This window comes from Ictidomys tridecemlineatus, chromosome 4, assembly GCF_052094955.1.
Source record: "Ictidomys tridecemlineatus isolate mIctTri1 chromosome 4, mIctTri1.hap1, whole genome shotgun sequence".
NCBI lineage: Eukaryota > Metazoa > Chordata > Mammalia > Rodentia > Sciuridae > Ictidomys > Ictidomys tridecemlineatus.
In genome coordinates, this window is record NC_135480.1 from 113,266,935 (window position 1) to 113,288,202 (window position 21,268).

A 21,268-nucleotide genomic window follows, 5' to 3' on the forward strand; every position below is an offset into this window, starting at 1 on the left:
ACTGATCTCAAACTATTGGGCTCAAGTGATTCTGCCTCTGCCTCTCTAGTATATTTTTTTTTAAAAACTTTTCTGACAAATCACTTTTTATTACCAGCCATTCTAATATTTACTGACTGGAGTGTGTTAGTATTATGTTATGTTTTGCTTTGTTTCCATGAAAAGAAGCTCTCAGAGAATGTTCTTAGTATTTAAGAAAAAAAAAAAAATATTCAGAAATAGCACCAGGCAGAGGATTAGAGGAAAATTCCAGGGAACTGACAGTCACAGTATTATCCACAAACAACAAAAAGGTAAGTCATTACCTGCTGAGCTGTAGTATCCTGTTGGACATAAGCTACCTGGCCTGGGTCTGTAAACAGAGTCTAGACCAAAAAAAAAAGAAAAAAAAATTATCAATAGATCTTTAGACATTTGCCTACACAGGAAAAATTATACTACTGCTAAGCACCAATGCTTAGGAGAGTTATCTACCATCATAGCTGATAATTCTTCGTTAAAAAAGATATAGATAGCAACCTTACATTTAGCTAAAGAAAGCTTTTCATTCAGATGGCTCCAATGAGATGGTATGTCTAATGATCTCACATGGCTAACATGTTTCACTATTTTACTTTTAACCAAAGTCTATCTTGAGGTTGAATGTCAAACCTAATTAAAATGGTATGTCATGAAAATATACAAGACATGCTATGAACAAGGTTATATATATTCACATAACATCATTCACTGGAACAGATTTGTGATTCAAAGAAAATGGAAGGAGATATATAGACATAGAGAAGATTATCATAAAAACAGGGTTTTCAATGCTATCAAATACAAACTCATGTTTATTATCAGAAGAGAAGTAGAAGTAATATAAATTGAACATAATGTCCCATAGGTTTGGAAAAAATCAGTAAAGTCACAATACAAGTTAAGAAAAAGTGATCACAATTAGTGGAGTCATACTGCAGCAAAGTAAGAAGAGAAAGAAAATCTTCAAGACTATATCATAGCCAAGGCACCATGGTTAACATCCTGACCCCAAAAAATATGCTCTCTTCTAAAGCTTTTAAAAGATTTTAATTTGCCCAAGATTTTAACAAACTTATAGGAATAAGAACTATGATTAAATCTTTTTTTAATTTTTTTTTAGTTATAGATGGACACAATACCTTTATTTATGTATTTTTATGTGGTGCTAAAAATCAAACTAAGTGCTTCACATGTGCTAGGCAAGCACTCTACCACTGAGCCACAACTCCAGCATCCTATGGTTAAATTTTAATTCCAGAGAAATGTAAAGAACAGTTTCAGGCAGTATCAGATTTCTCATATGTGATTTTTTTAAATTATCAAAATTTAGATGTTTAGGGGATAGGGTTATGGCTTAGTGGTAGAGTGCTTGCCTAGCACGTGCAAGGCCCTGAGTTCAATCCTCAGCACAGCATAAAAATAAATAAATAAAATAAAGGTATCGTGTCCAACTACAACTAAAAAAATAAATATTTTTTTAAAACTTTAGATGTTTAGTAACATCATAATAAACTATAGTTGGGCACAGGACATTCTTTTCATAAATTATGTGGTCTTATTTTAATAGAGTTAGAGGACTAAACTTAAGCAGAGGAATTCCAAAAGTACCATCAAAGTATTTGGCAATTTCATCATTATATAGATTAGAAAAGTATTAACTAGGTGAGCCTCATATCTTCTTGCAAGTGATTCGAAGTCTCTTGATTAAATATTGTATGAGGGGCAAATTTTATTATCAGGATCCTACCACAAAGTATATAATTTGTTTTTTAAAAACATGTGTTTGGCAACTGGAAATAGGCTCATGGTAAAGCATGTGCTTAGCAAGCACAAGGCCCTAGGTTCAACATCAACACATAAAAACATGTTTAAAGGTACTTTACACATTGTAAAGTATGAACAATAGAAAATAACATTTGTAAACTAGGGAATATTTGTGTCGTATCTTTGGGAAGTTCAAGCCACTGGGAAAAAAATTAAAGTAGCTACAATTGAACAGCTTTTACCAGTAAACACAATGGCTTCTGTTGTAGACTAAGAATCAGTAGGTTATTAATAAAGGGTATTTAATAAGCTATTAGAACTTTTTGCTTATACATTTAACTGAAATAAACCATACATTTTCACTGAACCATCTATGATTAAGCTATACAGAACTAAATACCTGGTTACTGATACTCAAAAAAAATAACAAATTCACAATCTAGTCATTAGAGAGAAGAACTGATATAAGGCTAGTGCTCTAAATACTTATTAGCCTTAATTTAAATTAAATGAACGATCTCTTCTCTGATGAGTTGGTTATGAGCTCCTTGAGAACACAAATCTTATCTGAACGTTACCTGCTTCACCAATACCTAGCACAATGACTGGCATAGAATAAATATAAGTAATTGCTGAATTAATTAATTAATTAACAAATTAAAAAACACTAATTCTTCACATGCCTGTGCAGCTTCCACAGGATGGATGTATACCAGTGTGTGCTCGGGACCATCCACTGAAGTGTAGGAGGCACCATCTGCTGTGTACACCACCTGCTGGGGTGGACGGACCTGGTCATCAGTGTAGACAATCTGAGCCACAGTTCCAGCATCTGGAACAAAGTGCACCTGGTGCAAAAAAAACAGACAAGTATGTAGCAATTATTCTTGTAAAAAGAAATCAATCTCACAAAGGTACATAGCCAACCAAGCACATTTGCACTCCTAAAATATCCCCAATGAAAGAAGAATGAGAATTTAGGCAGTTCCATCTAAGAGACAAGGAGACAGAGTGTAAGAACTGTGTCATAGATTTATCACTTAATGTGAGAGAATGACTTAAATTCCTCTGCCTCAAATGTCCAATGCAGATAAATCCTTTGGGGAGTCATAGGTGGTAGGGGGTTAATTGATCCTGGAAAAGTGACTGCAGATTCCTCTTTGACAACACCAAAAAAATATAAAACACAAATTATTCTGCAATGTGAACAAATATGTCAAGACCTCAAAAGCCAATTGCTCTCAGGATATCACAAAAAAAAATCTATTTATAACAGTTCCTTTAAGTTAGTTATTAAAATAAGGCCATATTAGGAGCTGGAGTTGTGACTCAGTGGTACAGCACTCACCTAGCACATGCGAGGCACTGGGTTCGATCCTTAGCATTACATAAAAGATAAATAAGTAAAATAAAGGTATAATGTCCAATTACAACTAAAAAAAATTTTTTTTAAATAAGTGCATATTCTTTCCTATAAGTTCTTTCACACTAAAAGAATATACTGGAGGCATATCAGTCAGCAGAATCAATAAATGAATAACAAAACTCTTCTTTGCCAGCGAGGTAAACACTCAGAAAATCCTTATTAAAAAACTTTTAAGGGATTCTAGACAAATATTTAGTTGTCACCAGGGTAAACAATTTTCTATCTTCCAAAACCTAAAGAACTAAAAGCAAAAACTTGAGTTTTATAAAATACTTTCTGAATGGTCAGCATGTAGGACTGCATTTATGAGGGCTACAGCTTGGAATGTGGCCTAATGCCCAAGATTGAAGGTCTAGAAACAGATGCTTAAAGAACACATTTAGGAGAGAGATCATTTATGTACTGATGTGGAAATCATGCTTTCAGGTTAGGACCCTTACCGTTCCACTGCCTTGGCAGTGGACCTAACATTTTTGTCAGTTTTCTCCAGTGGGGAAATGGATTCCAAAGCGGATATAAACTAACTTAATCCCCAGAAAGAAACCCAGAAGCCAAATGTAAACTAAACATCACAAGAATACAGCAAACTTCCACTTCTATACTAAATGATTAGTCTGTCTTCTATGTAAATTTGATTTATCCATGAAGATAAAGTTTATACAGATTTGTTCATTAACAAAGCTCTGAACTAGGTCCAGTGCTTAAAGAAGGAAAAAACATTTCCCAAAAAGATGAGCCATCTAAGATATAAACTTTTCTGCTTAGTCTTCCTCACTCAGATTCTGCCAATCAGAATTTGAAGAATTAAAAAAAAAAAAAACCACCAGAATCAATTTCCTAGCCAAGAGCATGAATGACTAGGAAAAAAAAAATATATAAGGGGCCAGGTGAGGTGGCCCTCAGCTTGGAAGGCTGAGGCAGGAGAATCATGAGTTCAAAGCCAGCCTCAGCAACTTATTGAGGCCCTAAGCAACTCAGTAAGCCCCTATCTCTAAATAAAATAGAAAAAAGGGCTGGGGATGTGGCTCAGTAGTGGAGTGCCCCTGAGTTCAATCCCCAGTACAAAAAAAAAAAAAAGAGAGAGAGAGACAGAGAGAGAATGCAATGGAGGATTCCTGGCCTTAGCTATCTGTTATTTGGTAATCCAGAGATAGGGATTCTGGTTATATACCACATCACAACCATATTCACCTTTGTTTTGCTTTTTGATAAGCAAAATATATGAGAACACTATAAAATTGTCTCTTTTTTCTTTTCTTTTTTTTTTTTTTTTGTACTGGTGTTTGAACCCAGGGTGCTTTACCCTGAGCTATGAGCTACACCCCCAGTCTTTTTTATTTTTCATTTTGAAACAGGTTCTTGCTAAGTTGCTGATGCTGGGCTTGAACTTGTGACCTTCCTGCCTCAGCCTCCCAAGTCTTAGGATTGCAGGCATGTGCCACTGCACCCAGCTACAACTGCTTTTTTTTAAGTTTTCAGACTGAGACTTTTAATTCACAGCAGATGATCAGTTTTACATATTATAATATAAATGATATTGCTTAAATTAAATAAGACTTACCTATTTGAATGTTTCAATGTTGACTTCCTGATTTTTATGATAGTACTGTGGTTATGTGATTGAATAAAAATTTGAACAAAAACTTCACATTTATCCTAATGTATAAAAATTAAGTTTTATACTTTGGTCACAAATAAAACATGGCTCCCTAGTACTGCTGACCCATTCCAAATTCAAATCCACACCAAAAAAAAAAAAAAAAAATGCAGAGATGTGCCTCTACCAAGAAGTCAAAAGAACATGCAGGTGAAGCCAGGTGGTTGTGGCACGAGCCTATAGTCGCAGATACTCAGGAGGCTAAGGCACACAGATTGCTTGAGCTCAGGAGTTTGAGACCAGCTTCAGCAACACATAAGTCCCCTTTGCAAAGAAAAAGAAAATGCAGCAGGTTCCATCAGCAAGTCAAAAGGTAGAGATCAGCCAGGCAGCAACTCAGGAAATAGCTGAGGCAGGAGAGCAAGCTGGAGGCCAGCCTCAGGCAATCTCACAAGACCCTGTCTCAAAATAAAATAAAAGTCTGGGGATTGAGGCTGGAGTTGTGGTTCAATAGTAGAGCACTTGCCTAGCATGTGTGAGGTACTGGGTTCAATTCTCAGCACCACATATAAATAAATGAATAAAATAAAGGTCCATCAACATCTAAAAATATTTTTTTTAAAAACATTTAAAAAGGCTGGGGATATAGCTCAGTGGTAAAGTGCCCCTGGGATAAAGAAAGAAAGAGAGAGGTGGGGGGGGGTAGAGGAGAGGGAGGGAGAGAGAGAGAGAGAGAGAGAAAGCTAACAGAAAAGAAAAAGCCAGAGATTATCAATGACAACAGCATTTGAATAAATGACTAACCAAAATTTGTGACTCATAATGGGACAATTTACATTTAGAAGTTTACATTTTAAATTTAAAAGAAAAGGCCACTCACTTTATAAACATACATTGTATCTTATAACTCACATAGAATCAAAACCTTATACTGAATGGCATAATAGAAACAACAGTTTGAGGCTTTCAACACCAAAAATGAAAAATAAAGTAGGGTCTAAAAACTGAAACTAAGTTTCAAATAAGGCAGAGAAGCCTGGGGCAGGGAACCAAGACTGTGGGGGAGTGGATATGGGTTTTTCTAAATCACAGTGAAACATGGCAATGGAGCATTCAGAGTGCTATGCACAAGTTCTTCCAGTCAACTCCCTCCCAACTACTCATTACTATAAAGTAGCTATTATTTCTTTAGCTATCAGCAAACTGAACCCAACAAAAACACTACTATCATTAGCCAGCTGGAAGAGAACACCCTTCACCTGTGTGGCATTCTGTTCATGCTCTGCAGACGTCGGCCACACGTGTGAGCTTTCATCTTTGGAATCCATACTTTCCTGCTGGACAGCTCCAAGTCTGGGCCACCTACAGCAGCACAGGGCAGAGGACAATCATCTGTCCAGCATCTGTACACTCAGGAAGGACAGAAAGGTCTCTCTGCAGTGTGTCTGAGAAAAGACAATGTATTTTAATTAATTACTTTTTATCAAAGGAGGGGGAGAAAAAGCTTTGTTAAAAGGCAACACACCAGACTCGGGTTGTAGCTCAGTAGTAGAGCGCTTGCCTAGCATGTATGAGGCACTGGGTTCGATTCTCAACACCAAATATAAATAAAGATAATTAAATAAAGGTCCATCAACATCTTTAAAAAATTTTTTTAAAAAAAGGCAACACACCTATAATCCCAGTGGCTCGTGAGTCTGAGACAGGGTGATTGCGAGTGCAAAGCCAGCCTCAGCAACTTCGAGGTACTAAGCAATTCAGTGAGACCCTCTCTCAAAACAAACTACAAAATAGTGGATGAAGCTCAGTGGTCAAGTGGCCCTAAGTTCTAATTCCCCATACCCCACCAAAAAAAAAAAAAAAAAAGACAATACACCTGAGCAAATGCAGAAATCATTTAGAATAATAATACCATGTATCGTGTGTTTGGTGTGTTCTAGGCACTTGTCAGGAAGAGTGTAAATGTATATTCACTGTGTATCTACTGTAACCATCATTAAAAATGCTGAAGGTAATTTTAGTTATCTTGAGAACAGTTTTCCAGACATTAAACACAGGCAAATTATAAATTCATAACCTAATCTGATCACTGTGTAGCCCAAGCTTTTTTCTGGTAGACACTACCTGCCTATACCCTCTTTCTCCTTAATATGAATAAAATAATAATAGCAGACATAAAACAAGGGGGAAAATGACAGATATAGAGAACTAGATTTTCTGGGTCACAGTTTGTGAGTGAAAATATAAATTTTGTTTCACATTTGGTCAGTACAGGAGTGATCAATGACAAAATCAAGTTTTACTAAGCATCAATATGCATAAAGTCCACATCTTAAAGTCTTATTTCTTTCCAAATAGACTTTTAAAGCAATAATCTTCCTATTTAACAATAAGTCATTGACATTTTAGATATCACATGAGAAATGCTGTGTTAACATGGCAGCAGCCAACCTGATAGTTCTTCCCAATCTCCCAGTAAAGTAGCAGACGTAGGAAAAGGTAAGATGATCAGAACACCAACAAAGTCAGATAATAAAGTTTATGAGCCAACAGCCAGTCAGAATGTTCTCCATTATTAATTGCACATTTTTAGACCACACATCCTCTAATCTCTGAACCAAAATATATCCCAAAAAAGAAAGATACTAGAACACCCTATGTCTGTGCCTAGCTCTGGAATACAGGAACTGCTGTGTCCAAATTGCATGGGAACCATCTTCTGAGTCACTCAGGAGCCTGTTCCTGCCATCCTCACCCCTCCTACACCATCCCCCACACTCACTCACCTGGCATACACCTTACTCTTCCTTTCCCCATTCAAAGAGTACTTAACTCCCATGTCCACCAAAAATTGAATGTATAAACAAAGGGGCATGAAAGAACTTTTTGGAGAAATGGGAATATCTTTTATCTTGAATCTGGATTGGAGTGATGGTTACATAGAGAATATATGTATCAAAAGTCATCAATTAGGGCTGTGGCTGTAGCTCAGTATAGAGCGCTTGCCTAGCATGTGTGAGGCACTAAGTTCAATCCTCAGCACCACATAAAAATAAATAAATAAAATAGAGGTATTGTGTCCATCTATAACTTAAAAAAAAAAAATTTAAATCAACTAGGCCAGGCATGATGGGGTATGTCTGTAATCACAGCAGTTCAGGAAGCTGAGGTCAAGGTCACCTTCAGCAATTTAGCAATACTATAAGCAACTGACAAGACCCTGTCTTTAAAACAATATAAAAATAGGCTGGGGAAATGGCTCAGTGGTTAAGTTCCTATGGGTTCAATCCCCCCCACACACCAAAAAAAAAAAAGTTATCAACTAGCCAGGTTTAGTAGTGAACATCTATAATCTGAGCAACTTATAAACTTGAGGTAGGATTACAAATTTAAGGCCAGTCTGGGCAACTTAGTGAGATTCTGTCTCAAAATAAAAATAAAAAAGATTGGGGATGTAGCTCAGTTTCAGACTGTTAGCGTAGCATATATGAGGCCCTGGTTTTTTGTTGTTTTGTTTGTTTTGTGGTGCTGCGGATTGAACTTGAGACAACGGTTTTAATCCCCAGTACTGAGAGAAAAGAAAGAAAAAAGTCATCAACCTCTTCAATCAAAATATGTGAATTTTATCATATGTAAATTATACTCTTATAAAGTTGATTTTTAGAAAAATGCCTCCCTTATATAGTGGCACTATTTAAAATCTATGTAAAAAGATCTTCAGGATGAATTGCACATGGTATGTAATTAGACCTCGACAAAGTTGTTATTTAAAAAAACAAAAATATTAAGAAACCTAGGGAAAAAAATGCCACCAGTAATATAAATATCTATAAAAAGAGCCAATCATGGTGTTACACACCTGAAATCCCAGCTACTCGAGAAGCTGAGGCAGGAGGATCCCAAGTTCAAGGGTGAGATGTAGCTCAGTGATGAGGTGTCTCCAAGTGCAAAAGCCTGGATACAATCCCTAGTACCACAAAAGAAAAAGAAAGTTTTTATTTTGAAACAATTTCAGACAGAAAAGTTACAAAACTAGTACAAAGAATTATTGTATTTTTCAAATACTAACATTTTACCATGTTTGCTTTATTATTATTCTTTCTCTTTTTTTCCCCTACCTGAACCATTTGAGAGTAAATTGCAGACCCAATGCCCTTGTACCCCTAAATTCTTAAGTGCCTCACTCCTAAAAACAAAAACATTTTCTTATAATTCCAGTAGTATCATCAAAATCCAGAAATTAACATTAAATTTGATCAGCTCAATTATCTAATTTATAGACCTTATTCAAATATAGTCAACTGTATAATTAATGTCCTTTATAGCCAAAGAAACATTTTTCCTTCTGGCCCCAATCCAATCTGGCATCCTACACAGTGTATTCAATTGTCATGTTCCTTCAGTCTCCCTCAATCCAATAGTCTTCTGCTCTCTTAAGTCATTTATGACCTTGACATTTTGAAATGCACAGGCCATTTATCTTTCAGAATGTACTTCATTTTCAGTTTGTCTGATGTTTCTTCATGGTTACATTTAGGATGCATATTTTTAGCAGGAATAACACAAAAGAGTTGAGTCCTTCCAATAAGGGAATTTGCGATTTTCTCTTTTTTTTCAACTTGGTTCCTTGACTGCACAAATACTGGTGCACACTAAGCTAGGCACAAAGCAACTGTGAGAATCAGGCAGGCATAGCCTATGACCTCACAAAATACATAGCCCAGATAGAGTATCTTACTGCCTTCATTTTTCCAATCACAAAGAGAAACATGCTCTGGGGGCTCCAGTATATCTCAGTAGTAGAGCTCATGTTTTAAGTGCAGGAGGTCCTGGGTTCAATTCCCAACACCAAAAGAAAGAAACATAACTACTGATTCCTTATAAAGTCCCTTTTCTTTTATACCTTGTTCATTCCATATAACATCGTGCTTTTTATATCGCTGCACATCTGTATATATTTTCCTCATTATTTGCTACAGCTGCACAATTTTCATTGTATGAATATATCATGATTTTTTTAACCAATTTTGTATTGAAAAACATTTAGGTTCTTTCTAATCTGTTGCTATTACCTGCAATACCATGATGAATAACTTTCAATATACATTGTTTTACCTGTGTTGCACTGTATATGTTAGTATACTGTGTCCTTTTGGAAACTTTTTTCTTTAGGGGTGGGGGTATTGGGGATCTACCACAGAGCTACATCCCCAAATACTTTTATTTTTTGAGACAAGGTCTTACTAAGTTGCTTAGGGGCCTCTCAATATTGTTAAGGCTGGCTTTGAACTTATGATCCTCCTGTCTCAGCCTCCTGAGTTGCTGGGATTACAGCTATGTACCACCATGCTCAGCTCCTTTTGGAATCTCTAAGGGAAGATACTGAAGCAGTTAAAGTGGTTGTATGAAAATTTAAGTCATTATTAGTTTCCAAATACCTACACTGGCACTATTCTTTGAATAGTGCTTGAGACCACCTGAGACACAGAACAAGTGCACTGATGCATGTAGGGGCAAGAGACAGAGTGGGGAAGGACAGCAGCTCTGGATCTGGATTTGGGTAGCTATTCTGAGGCTTAACTGACCTTGGTTGGGGTACAGCACAGAAGTCTTCTATATTTCTCTTCCTTCTCTGTAAAATAAGGATCATAAGATTATTGAGAGAATGACACAAAATAATGAACACAAAGTGCATAACACAATGCTTGCTACATAGTAATCAGTTTTTGAAAGTTATACAATCATGTTGCATTTTCTTATCTACTTGTCTGCCTCCTCTATATTCCTTAAGGTCAAGGAGTTATGTTTTGTTAACTCCTGGCTTGTGATAGACCTAGATGATTTTGTTGAGTGATTTAAAGATATCATAATGTGCAGTGGGAACACAGGAAAGGATATCTACTCCAAATAGGGGTGATCAGAGATGACTTCTTGGAATAGGTGAGTAGGAGGAAAAGAGCAGGAACACAAAGGATAGGACAACTATTCCAGACTGAAGGATATCTTCTAATCTTACCAGTATAAGGAAATAATACATGACATAAAATACTGGCAAACTAGGCAAAGATTTTGAAGGGAGTGGTAGGGAATAACTACTTAGCAGATAGGATCAAACAAAAAAAAAGTGGGGGGGAGGGACAAATAATATATTACCAAGGAAAACATACCAATAAAATTTAATAATGTAAATTACTGCCCATAATGGTCCCTCCCAATAAATTTTAAATACTGCTAGCAAATAAAGCCCAATGTGATTGATATAAAACACACATTTGGTCTTTGTCTCCTTTACCTGATGTACAAGTCCTAAAATTCTTGGATCTTCAAAGGGATAAATATCTTTGACATGACATGATCAATAGCTTCAGATGAAAACTGGTCACCAGAAAGACCAAGGCAGGAGTAGAGGGTTAGGACTTTTAGCCTGGACCCCCAATCTGGGGTTAGGAATGGAGCAAAGGGGAGGTCTGGAGGGGAGGGGGGGCTGAAAAAGTTAACCTGATCACTAAAGGCCAGTGATTCAATCAAGCATGCTATGCAGTGACCCTGGTTGGAGTAGAAGCCTCCCAAAAAACCCTAAAGGATAGAGTTTTGGAAAATTTCAGATAGCTAAGATCATGGAGGTTCCTGGAAGGTAGAACACCCAGAAAGTGTCCGTCTCCCCTACTTGCCCTATGCATCTTTTCATTTGGTATTCATTAATATCCTTTGTGATGTGACAGTAAATGCAACTAAAGGTTTCCTTGAGTTCTATGAACCACTCTAATAAATTAATTGAATCTGAGAAGGGGGATGGGAACCCAGATTTATACAGGTCAGTCAGAAGCACATGGAAAACAACCTGGTGCCTTTGATTGGCATCTGAAGGGGGGGGTAGTCTTGGGGGCTGAGTCTTAAACCTGGAAGACATGAGCTATCTCCAGACAAATAGGGTCACAGCTGAAATGGATTAGAGAATACCCCACTGGTGCAGAATTGATTGCTTGCTTGATAGAAGATTGGGAGCCCCTACACAAGTGGCCAGAGAAGTTTTCTATGCTGATTGTTCAGTGAGAGTATAGGAGGAAAGTTGTTTTTCTTTTTTATTTTCCCCAGATGGTGAAAACACTTTAATTAAAAAACTGTCTGGGGTGTCACTCAGTGGTAGAATGTTTGCCTAACATGCATGATGCCCTGGGTTCCAACACCAGCATACAATAAAAAAGTGTTTGGAATCCAATGTAGTAACACCAGATATCCAGTTAGTAGTTCTTGTTCTTTAAGATATGGCTATAAGACACATGGAGTTTCTATAACTACTAAACTACTTGAAACACCAGTATAATGTTGTGCCATTATGTATTATTTAATACATTTTTCAGAAAACTGAACTCTAGGCATGACTCCACTAACCAAGAAAATCACCTTAAATCCTCTGGACATTTGCAAAACAAGAGCATAAAATGGTTTCTAAAGTCTACTCTAGGGTCTGGGGATGTAGCTCAATGGTAGAGCACTTGCCTAGCATTTACAAGTTCCTGAATTCAATGCCCAGTATTGCAAAAAACAAAAACCGGTTTATCAGAGGGCTGGGGTTGTGGCTCAGTGGTAGAGCACTTGCCTAGGATGTGTGAGGCACTAGGTTCAATTCTCAGCACCACATAAAAATAAATAAATAAAGGTTCATCCACAACTAAAAATAAATAAATAAATATTTTAAATTTTTAAAAAACAGTTTATCACATCTCACATTGGTCAAATCTCTGAAACTCAACATCATCATATGTAAAATGGAGATAATAATTCCTAAAGTAATTCTAGGCACAGGTCTAGCACATCATAGATTCTCAAATATATCAACTTTCAAAATTTGTAGACAAAGTATACAGTGCTTCTGTATTTTCAAAACATATTCTTTTAAAAACTAACAATTCTTAGTCCATCCCTATATAAGAACTTCTTTTGTAATGAGTCTGTATATAAGACTGTAAGGGTCCGGCGGAGCGTCGGAGAAAGAGACCACAAGAGACATGCTGGGGCTCTGTGCCCACTCAAGAAAGGAGAGCAGCCCAGAGCCCAGAGCAGAGGTCAAGCAGAGCTTAAGTACACTTTTTGGAGAGGGCGGGGGGCTTTGCATACATCAGAACAAATCATCATGAGGTGCGGGAAAATTGAACAACAACTCTGAGATATGATTAGTACATTCATTGGTGGGAACAGTCTGGGAAGGGGTGATTGGTCACTCCTAAGTGGGGTACACATTTAAACTGATTGGTTTTGGGACCTGGATGCTTACGTGCTGAGCTACTTGGAGCCCTTAGCTATTAAACAACCAGGGAATCAAAGGAAATATTTACTGGGCAGTTCCAGCATTGTCCTAACAGCTACAGAGATTACAGGTTCCGGGGGTAGCAGAGGAATTTTAACAATACCTAATCTTTTACACTTTAACTCAAGCTTTGCAGCTTAGAATCAGCTTAGAAATTTTACCTTTACAAGACTTGTCGTGTTTATTTTCCTTTTTTTATTTATTTTTAATATTATTATTTTTTCAGAGCTGGGTATTGATCCCAGGGCCTCAGGCATACAAAGAAAGTGCTCTACCACTGAACCCATATTTATTTTATTTTTAGCTGCACAATTTATAGAGCTCATTGATGATTTATAGGAAACACAGGAAGAACCCCAGGAGCCATGTTAGCGCTGTCCAGCAGGTAGGTGCTGATGGGCATGAACTTCCTTCTACTCCTCCACTTTATTTATCTCCTACAGATCTGAAAGAACAGGAGAAGCACACCTACACCTTGTCTAAAAGGAGGCATCTTTTTCTCTCCTTTCCCCATTGTCCAAAAAGAGAGACTTCAACTAGATGTGGTAGCACATGCTTTTAGTCCCCGGGGGTTAAAGAGGCTGAGGCAGGAGGATCACAAGTTCAAAGTCAGTCTCAAAAACTTAACAAGACCCTAAGCAACTTAGTAAGACCCTATCTCAAAATTAAAAATAAAAGGATTGGAAATGTCGCTCAATGGTTAGGCACCGCTGAGTTCAAACCCTAGTACAAAAAGAGAGAGCAAGAAAGAGTAAATGGCTTCATTCCTAGGAAAAAGACAAGCTTCAAGCTTGCATTTCTACCTCCTAATGATCAACTTTACCCAACAATATTTATTAAGTACTTTGTATGTGCCAATCATTGTTCTCAGTCTGTAAAAAAAAAAAAAAAAAACCCAATGTAAGGGCTAGGAGTGTTGCTCAGTGAGTTCAAGCCCCACAAAAACAAAAACATAAACATCAGTATATCAAGGGAAGGGAAGGGAAGGGAAGGGAAGGGAAGGGAAGGGAAGGGAAGAGAAGGGAAGGGAAGGGAAAGGGAGAGGAGGGGAGAGGGGAGGGGAGGGGAAGGAAGGGAAGGGGGGACAGTGGGGGAGGAAGGGGAGGAGGAGGAGGAGGAGGAGGAGAAACAACAAGTGCAGGGCACATGCCTGTAGTCTCAGCTACTTGGAAAGCTAAGGCAAGAGAATCACTTGAGCCCAGGAGTTTGATGCCTGCCTGGGCAATACAGCAAGATCTTATCTCAAAAGAAAAGACTCTACCCTCCTAAAACTTTACTGTTTTTTGAATATGTTGTATAGTATAGAATGTGAGCTTTAAAATCAGACAAATCTGAAGACTAAGCCCTCAAATCTACCAACTACTTGATAGATGAGATCTTAGTAGTCACATGCTCTGATATTTTATATCTTCTTTGGAAAATTCAAATTATCAGCCCTGCATGGTTACTTTAAGAATTACAGATTTGTAAAACTAACAGTCTATACATATTTCATCAAATCTACGATGCACTTTCCCCCACATTTTAACATTGTTGAAATAGGAAACGATTTCACATTCAATGGTATGGCGCAGTCACTATCATCCAGATGCAATCAGGAAGTAGGGTCACTGCTGGCCCATTAGTGGCCTCCTTGTTCTTTGTAATTCATTATGAGTCTGGCCTCACTTCAACTGAGTCAGGTATATTGTTGATAATAGACACAATGAATCTTAAGTGCTTTTTTTTTTTTTTAACTTTTTTGTTTTGGGCAGTACTGGGGATTAAACCCAGGTACTCATGTACAACTGAGCTACATATCCAGTTCACTTTTTTTTTTTTTTTTTTTTTTTTTGAGACAGGGTCTCGCTAAATTGCCCAGCTAGGCATTGAACTTGTGATCATCCTGCCTCAGACTCGCAAATGACTGGGATTATAGGCAAGCGCCACCATGCTTAGCTCTGCCATTTTAAATGTCCTCAAAAAGATCACACTATAACTTGATATTGAAACTGAAAGTCATGAAAACAATAGCAAGGCACAAATTTGATTACGGAAAGAAATATTCACCATTAGAATAATGACCTGAACAATCAAGGTCTTTACAGGACCTAGATAGAAAAGATAGCCCACGTGGATAAAACTATAGGAAGTGTTGATATTACTGAGATTTGTGGGGAAGAATGGCCAGTTACAGGCTGAATAAGAAAACCCCAGGATCAAAACTTAGAGAACATTATACACTCATCATATTCCTGGAGATGGTGGTGTGCCCTCTTAAGAAATGCCACATCACTCACATTCTAGTTAGCACAGAAAACAACACTATGTGGGAAACTACCATATCACAAACTACAAGTCAAAAAGATTCTCAAAAATCAGACTCTTAGAGTGAAGAAATCTTAGGAATACTTTAATCAATTTATCTTATATTTTCCCTTTCATGTACGCACATGATATGATTTAAAAATCTAAAGGTAAATAAATTTCAAAGAGCTCTTTCAATAAGTATATAACAGGGCTGGGGACAGCAGTTGAGCTCAAGGGGAGAGCACTTGCCCAGCATGCACAAAGTCCTGGGTTTGATCTCTAGCACTATAATGACAACAGAAAGTACACAATAAACATTCTAAGTTTAAAAACAAACAAAAAAAAGCACTGGAGTCTGAATTTAATTAACAAGGTTTTTTTTTTCTTTCTCACTGATACCATCAGCATGTTAGATTCCATAAAACATGGCAACATTTGTAATCTTGTTCAGTTTAATGATGAACATTCAAGAAATGGTAGCAATGAGCCGGGCAAGGTGGCACACACCTGTAATCCCAACAGCTCGGAAGGCTGAAGCAGGAGCATTATGAGTTCAAAATCAACCTCAGCAACTTAGTGAAGCACTAAACACCGAGACCCTGTTTCTAAATAAAATACAAACAAGGGCTGGGGATGTGTCTCAGTGATTGAGTGCCCCTGAGTTCAATCCCTGTTACCCCACTCTCCCCACCGCCAAAAAAAAAAAAAAATAGAAAAGAAATGATAGCAATGAAAAAATGGTAGCAATTTTCTCTTGCCTGATAACATCAAACACATTAGTACGTGGAAAGCACTGGGGATTTAAACAACAATAACAACAACAACAACAACAAAAAAGCAAAAACCCTGCTTCCATGGAACTCATCATCTAGTAGGAAAGACGACAGCCTACTTCCCAGCTCCCCATAGGTGATACTTATAGGGTAGCACTGATGGTAATAGAGAGTAAGGAAAAGAAAGAAGAAAAAAAAAAACTTCCCAATTATCATAGGGCCCCAGAGAATGGAGTTCCCATCCTGCTACCCATCCCACAGCCCTACCCACTCTTATCATCCACCAGCACTGTACCCACCCATCACAAGGTTCTTCTCTGCTAAAGCCACTACTCCAGTAGTTCCTATATGAACAAGAGGAAAAGGCCCAGCTCCATCTTCAAAGGTAGATGGGTGCCAGGAGTCCAGGTTGAACCATAAATACAATTTTCACTTTAAAAATGTTATGTTACAGCCAGGCACAGTGATACATGCCTGTAATCTCAGTAGCTTGAGAAACTGAGGGCAGAAGGATCACAAGTTCCAGGCCAGCCTCAAAAACTTAGTAAGACCCTGCCTTAAAATAAAAAACAAAAAGGGGCTGGGGACATAGCTTAGTGGTAAAACATCTCTGGGTTCAATCCCCAGTACCTTCTCAAAAAAACAAAACAAAACATGTTATGATACATAGTGGTTACATTCCCCAAAATTGTTAATACATTACTAACCTGAGAAAAACATTAACCATCAACAGAGGTCAGGCACAGTGGCACACACCTGTAATCCCAGCAGATTGGGAGGATGAGGCAGGAGGATTATGAGTTCAAAGCCAGCCTCAGCAACAGTGAGGCACTAAGCAACTCAGTGAGACCCTGTCTTTAAATAAAATACAAAAAAGGGCTGGTGATGTGGCTCAGTGGTTGAGTGCCCCTGAGTTCAATCCCAGTACCCAAAACAACAACAAAAAAATTACCAACAGAGGTTTCTGCACTGGTGTGGCCTCTTATATGCTAGACATAACATTATTGTACTGGAAAGAAGAGAGCTACACTCCAGACAATGCACTTACAAGTAACCTTGTCTGGTTCAGTACAAGCTAACTAGCATATACTGCTGGCTCCTTCCTGAAAGCCAACATTAGACATACCAAAGAAATAAAGTACTGGGAAAGTGATGAACCTGAAAAATGATCATAAAGATGGACAAGTTGAGTCTCAGTCTGATTAGAAGCTGCAGATGGACCCAAGAAGCAGCCCAGGAATCACAGAAGCGGGAGGTGGAGGCAGAATTTGTCTGTTGTTCTCTCCATGGTATAACTTTAAGTGCCCACTGCTCACACCTGCACTCATCAGCACTGCAAAGCCAGGTAATGCCCAGCAGTGGGGAAGCCTCAAGGAGGCACAAGAAGATTCCAAATGCTAAGAGAATGGCTAGCTGCTGGGCATTCTCTTCTGCCACACACTGCCTCCCCCAACACTAGGGAATAAAGGTTTGTCTAGGGTAAATAGGAAGCAGCCAAGCCCAGAGACTCTCTAGCCTAATGAACAAGCAACTGCTTATTTTAATTTTTCACATTTCTTTCAATGAATATGTTCCCAAAAAATGGCTACATAGTGACTTTTGCAGACTGAAGCATCAAAGAAACATTCTTCTGGAATACTTACATAGAAATTAGTCTCTATTTAAAGGAATGATGCCTGAATTTGTTTTAAATAAATGACCACACATACTACAGTCACTGGATTAGGAATTTGGATTTGCACATACTGATATTAGAGCAGGCTTTAGAAGACAGTGTGTCTTAAAATTTTGGATGTGTCATTGACAGCTTTTGGCAATTTGCTTTATCACTGAGCTCCAGTTTCTTCATCTATAAGAAAAATAACCTAAAAATATTATACATTTAACAAATAAATAACACTTGTAGCTAATGTATGTATATAACACAAAAACACCATGATAAGAAACAGGAATCCCTTGTGAACTCATATTTAAAATCAAATTACATTTGGTAACTGAAAAAAAGTGTTCTCCCTCTAGGTTACAGAGAAAATACTTCTTCACAACACTGAGTTATAAAAAGGGGGAAAGATAACAGGAAATCCAATTCTATAGCATAGAATAACAAAACTGGTTTCAGTATTAGAAGAGAAATTCCAGGCCCACGATTCTCAATTACATTCAGATGACAGAGCCCCTAAAATTATGATACCATGAAATATTAATATATATGTTTACATCACATAATAAGAATAGCTAACACTGTATAGCACTATGTACCAAGCATGTACTGGTTCATTTAATCCTCATAATAATCTATGAAGTTGGTACATTTTGTCTCCTATTTACCTTGGCTGGTTGCCTAATGTGGGGTTTGATTGACAGTGATTTTCTTCATCATTACTCTGGCTCAAACTTTTCTTTGATGTGAAGGTGAGGGACTAAGAGGGAGATTAAGTGACTTGTTCAGGGTCACAGAACTAGGACACAGTGGAGCTGCAATGAAAGCCAGGCTTTGGCTGCAAGTCCATATATTTAGCCAGCATCTACACAACTTCTCATCCCATACTAAGAACCCTTGGCCTGTGTATAAAGGACTCCATTGATGATCTACATAAAAATCACATCCAGGTCAGGGGGCATAGCTCAGTTGGTAGAGTGCTTGCCTCACATGCACAAGGCCCTGGGTTCAATCCCCAGCACCACCACCAAAAAAAAAAAAAGAAAGAAAGAAAAAAAAATCACATCCAACCTTGCTGAGAGCCAGAGCCGAGTCTGTATGGCTCCTGGGCATTTTGCCAACAGTATTGATTGACAGGCGAGGCATTATCCGCCTCTGCTGCTACTTTTGCGTTCTCGCGCTATTTTTGGACTTCTTGCGCTATTTTGAGTTCTCACGGGGATTCCCCTGGCGTTCCCATTGGTTGGCAAAGTACAGGAGGAGGGATTTCCCAGGGAGCTATGTCCGGCTGGGGGTTCCTGCAGGAGCCTCCTGGCTTTTCCGGAGGATTCCCCAGGAGCGTGTGTGAGGTTTTTTCCTGCAGTTAAAAAATAAAGTTTGTTCCTGCTTCAGTGGCTCGTGATTTGTGCCCAGCCAGACTGTGGCATTTGGCGGCCCGCATGGGGAACGTCTGAGGCTTCTTGGGGGTAAGTGAAATTGCTTGCCCCTAAGGGAAGGCAAGAGAATGGGTGACCATTTTAAAAAACAATATGTTCTTGCTTTTATTTGCTTTGTTTTTGTTTCAAGCTGCCTATCCCTAGAATTTTCTCAGGCAGACTGGGAAAAATGGTTGGCTCAAGGTTTGAAGTTGTTTGCCCCTGAGGAAGAGATAGAAATAGACCACAAATGTGCATGTCAAGAAAATAGGAAAATTGATACAATGATTTTTTGTTCCATTTTTGTTTCATTCTGTTTCGGTTTTGTTTTGTGTTATCTTATTGGGTTGCGTTATCTTTGTAACAGATTAGAAATTAGTAAAAAACAAACCGAAAGAGTGTTAAATAAATTGTTAGAGGTTCAAACCATGGAGAAAGACAATTTAGATCAAGCAAAAGAGAAGGTCTCTCAAGCTAGTCAGACAGAGGAAGAAAATTTAAAGGAGGAAAGCTTAGAGGAGAAACAGCTATTAGGGAAAAAGCTACAACAGGAGGCTGCTACTAACACCGTTCTACCACCAGAGGGCGTAATTCAACCAACAGCTCCACCTATGGAGATAGCTGAGTGGCCCTCAACCCCCTCAACCCCTGTAGTTGATAGATGGGATCCTGAGACAGGACCTCAAAGATTTGCATGCCCTGTACTTGAGCACGCAGGAGGGCAGCGAATTCACCGTGCATTAGAGTTCAAAACAGTGAAGCAGTTAAAGGAGGCTGTAACAACCTATGGTCCTCAAGCACCCTTCACTGTAAGCATGGTCGAATCCATTACCAACTTGGACATGACTCCAGCAGATTGGGATAGCGTGTGTAAATCTGTGCTAAATGGAGGACAATATTTGTTATGGAAGGTTGCCAATGAGGAATTTTGCAGGGAGACAGCTAGGCGAAATGCAGCAGCCGGTTACCCTCAAAGAAATCTAGATATGTTGTTAGGAAAAGGACCTTATGAGGGTCAACGGCAACAAATTGAATATGATCCTGGCATATATGCACAAATCGCTGTAGATGCGGTTAGGGCATGGAAAACTTTACAGGGGCATGGAGATTTACAAGGTCAATTATCTAAGGTAATACAAGGAACTAATGAACCTTACGCTGAATTTGTAGATAGGCTTATTCAAGCAGCTTCCAGAATTTTTGGGGATACAGAACAAGCAATGCCATTTATAAAACAACTGGCTTATGACCAAGCAAATCGTTGCTGCAGAGAGGTCCTTAGACCATGGAGACATAAAGATTTAAACACATATATTAAATTATGTAGAGACATTAATGAACAAGGACAAGTCTTGGCAGTAGTACAACAGGCTTTAGATGCCATGCCAAAAACATGCTACAATTGTGAACAAACAGGACATTTTAAAAGGAGTTGCCCCATAGGAGGAAGGTTTAACAAAGTTAGGTATCAAAGGAATAGAACACCGGATATTTGCCCACGATGCCGTAGAGGGAGACATTGGGCTAATGAATGCCGTTCTCAAACCACCATAGAGGGTACTCCATTATCAAAAAACAGACAAGGACCAGGTGGTTACCCACGATATCGTGGAGAAAGGCATCAGGCTCCATTGCCAAAAAACGGACAGGGGGGCCCAATGCTCCGGGGCCCACAACCACAAATGTACGGGGCACTGGAGGAACCCAGAAACACCATGGAGGAACCCAGCAACACCATCAGGGTAGTGCCCAGGACACACTATCCATCAGATCTCTCATCAGACGAACCAGAGGGAGCGCAGGGTTGGACATCTGCGCCTCCGCCAGAGCAGTACTAACTCCAGAGATGGGAGTTCAAATCATTCCCACAGGAGTAAAAGGACCTCTTCCCCAAGGAACAGTAGGCTTATTGTTAGGACGCAGTTCTTCTACGCTAAAAGGACTTATGATAAGTCCCGGGGTAATTGATCCCGATTATGAAGGTGAAATAAAAATTATAGCTAGTTCTCCAAAGG

General features: G+C 38.5%; 1 protein-coding gene and 1 non-coding gene across 6 annotated transcripts in view; one reads left to right on the forward strand and one right to left on the reverse strand.

The window, feature by feature from the left end:
• Prdm10 (PR/SET domain 10) overlaps positions 1–21,268 on the reverse strand; it is a 99,529-nt gene that overhangs the window by 55,694 nt on the left and 22,567 nt on the right. For 4 of the 5 annotated variants that reach the window (XM_078047331.1, XM_078047330.1, XM_005330732.5 and 1 more), the window contains exons 2-6: positions 10,394–10,440; positions 8,668–8,775; positions 6,068–6,253; positions 2,469–2,633; positions 306–365 (exon numbers count right to left, since the gene is read on the reverse strand). In XM_078047331.1, the coding sequence (XP_077903457.1) occupies positions 306–365; positions 2,469–2,633; positions 6,068–6,136 (294 nt within the window). In that variant the 5' untranslated portion in view covers positions 6,137–6,253; positions 8,668–8,775; positions 10,394–10,440. Of the gene's footprint in view, positions 1–305; positions 366–2,468; positions 2,634–6,067; positions 6,254–8,667; positions 8,776–10,393; positions 10,441–21,268 lie in introns of those variants that run through there. The other variant, XM_078047333.1, reaches the window with a different exon arrangement.
• On the forward strand, positions 18,793–18,865 carry Trnav-cac (transfer RNA valine (anticodon CAC)). Its single transcript has one exon. It is a non-coding gene; the product is annotated as a tRNA-Val (tRNA).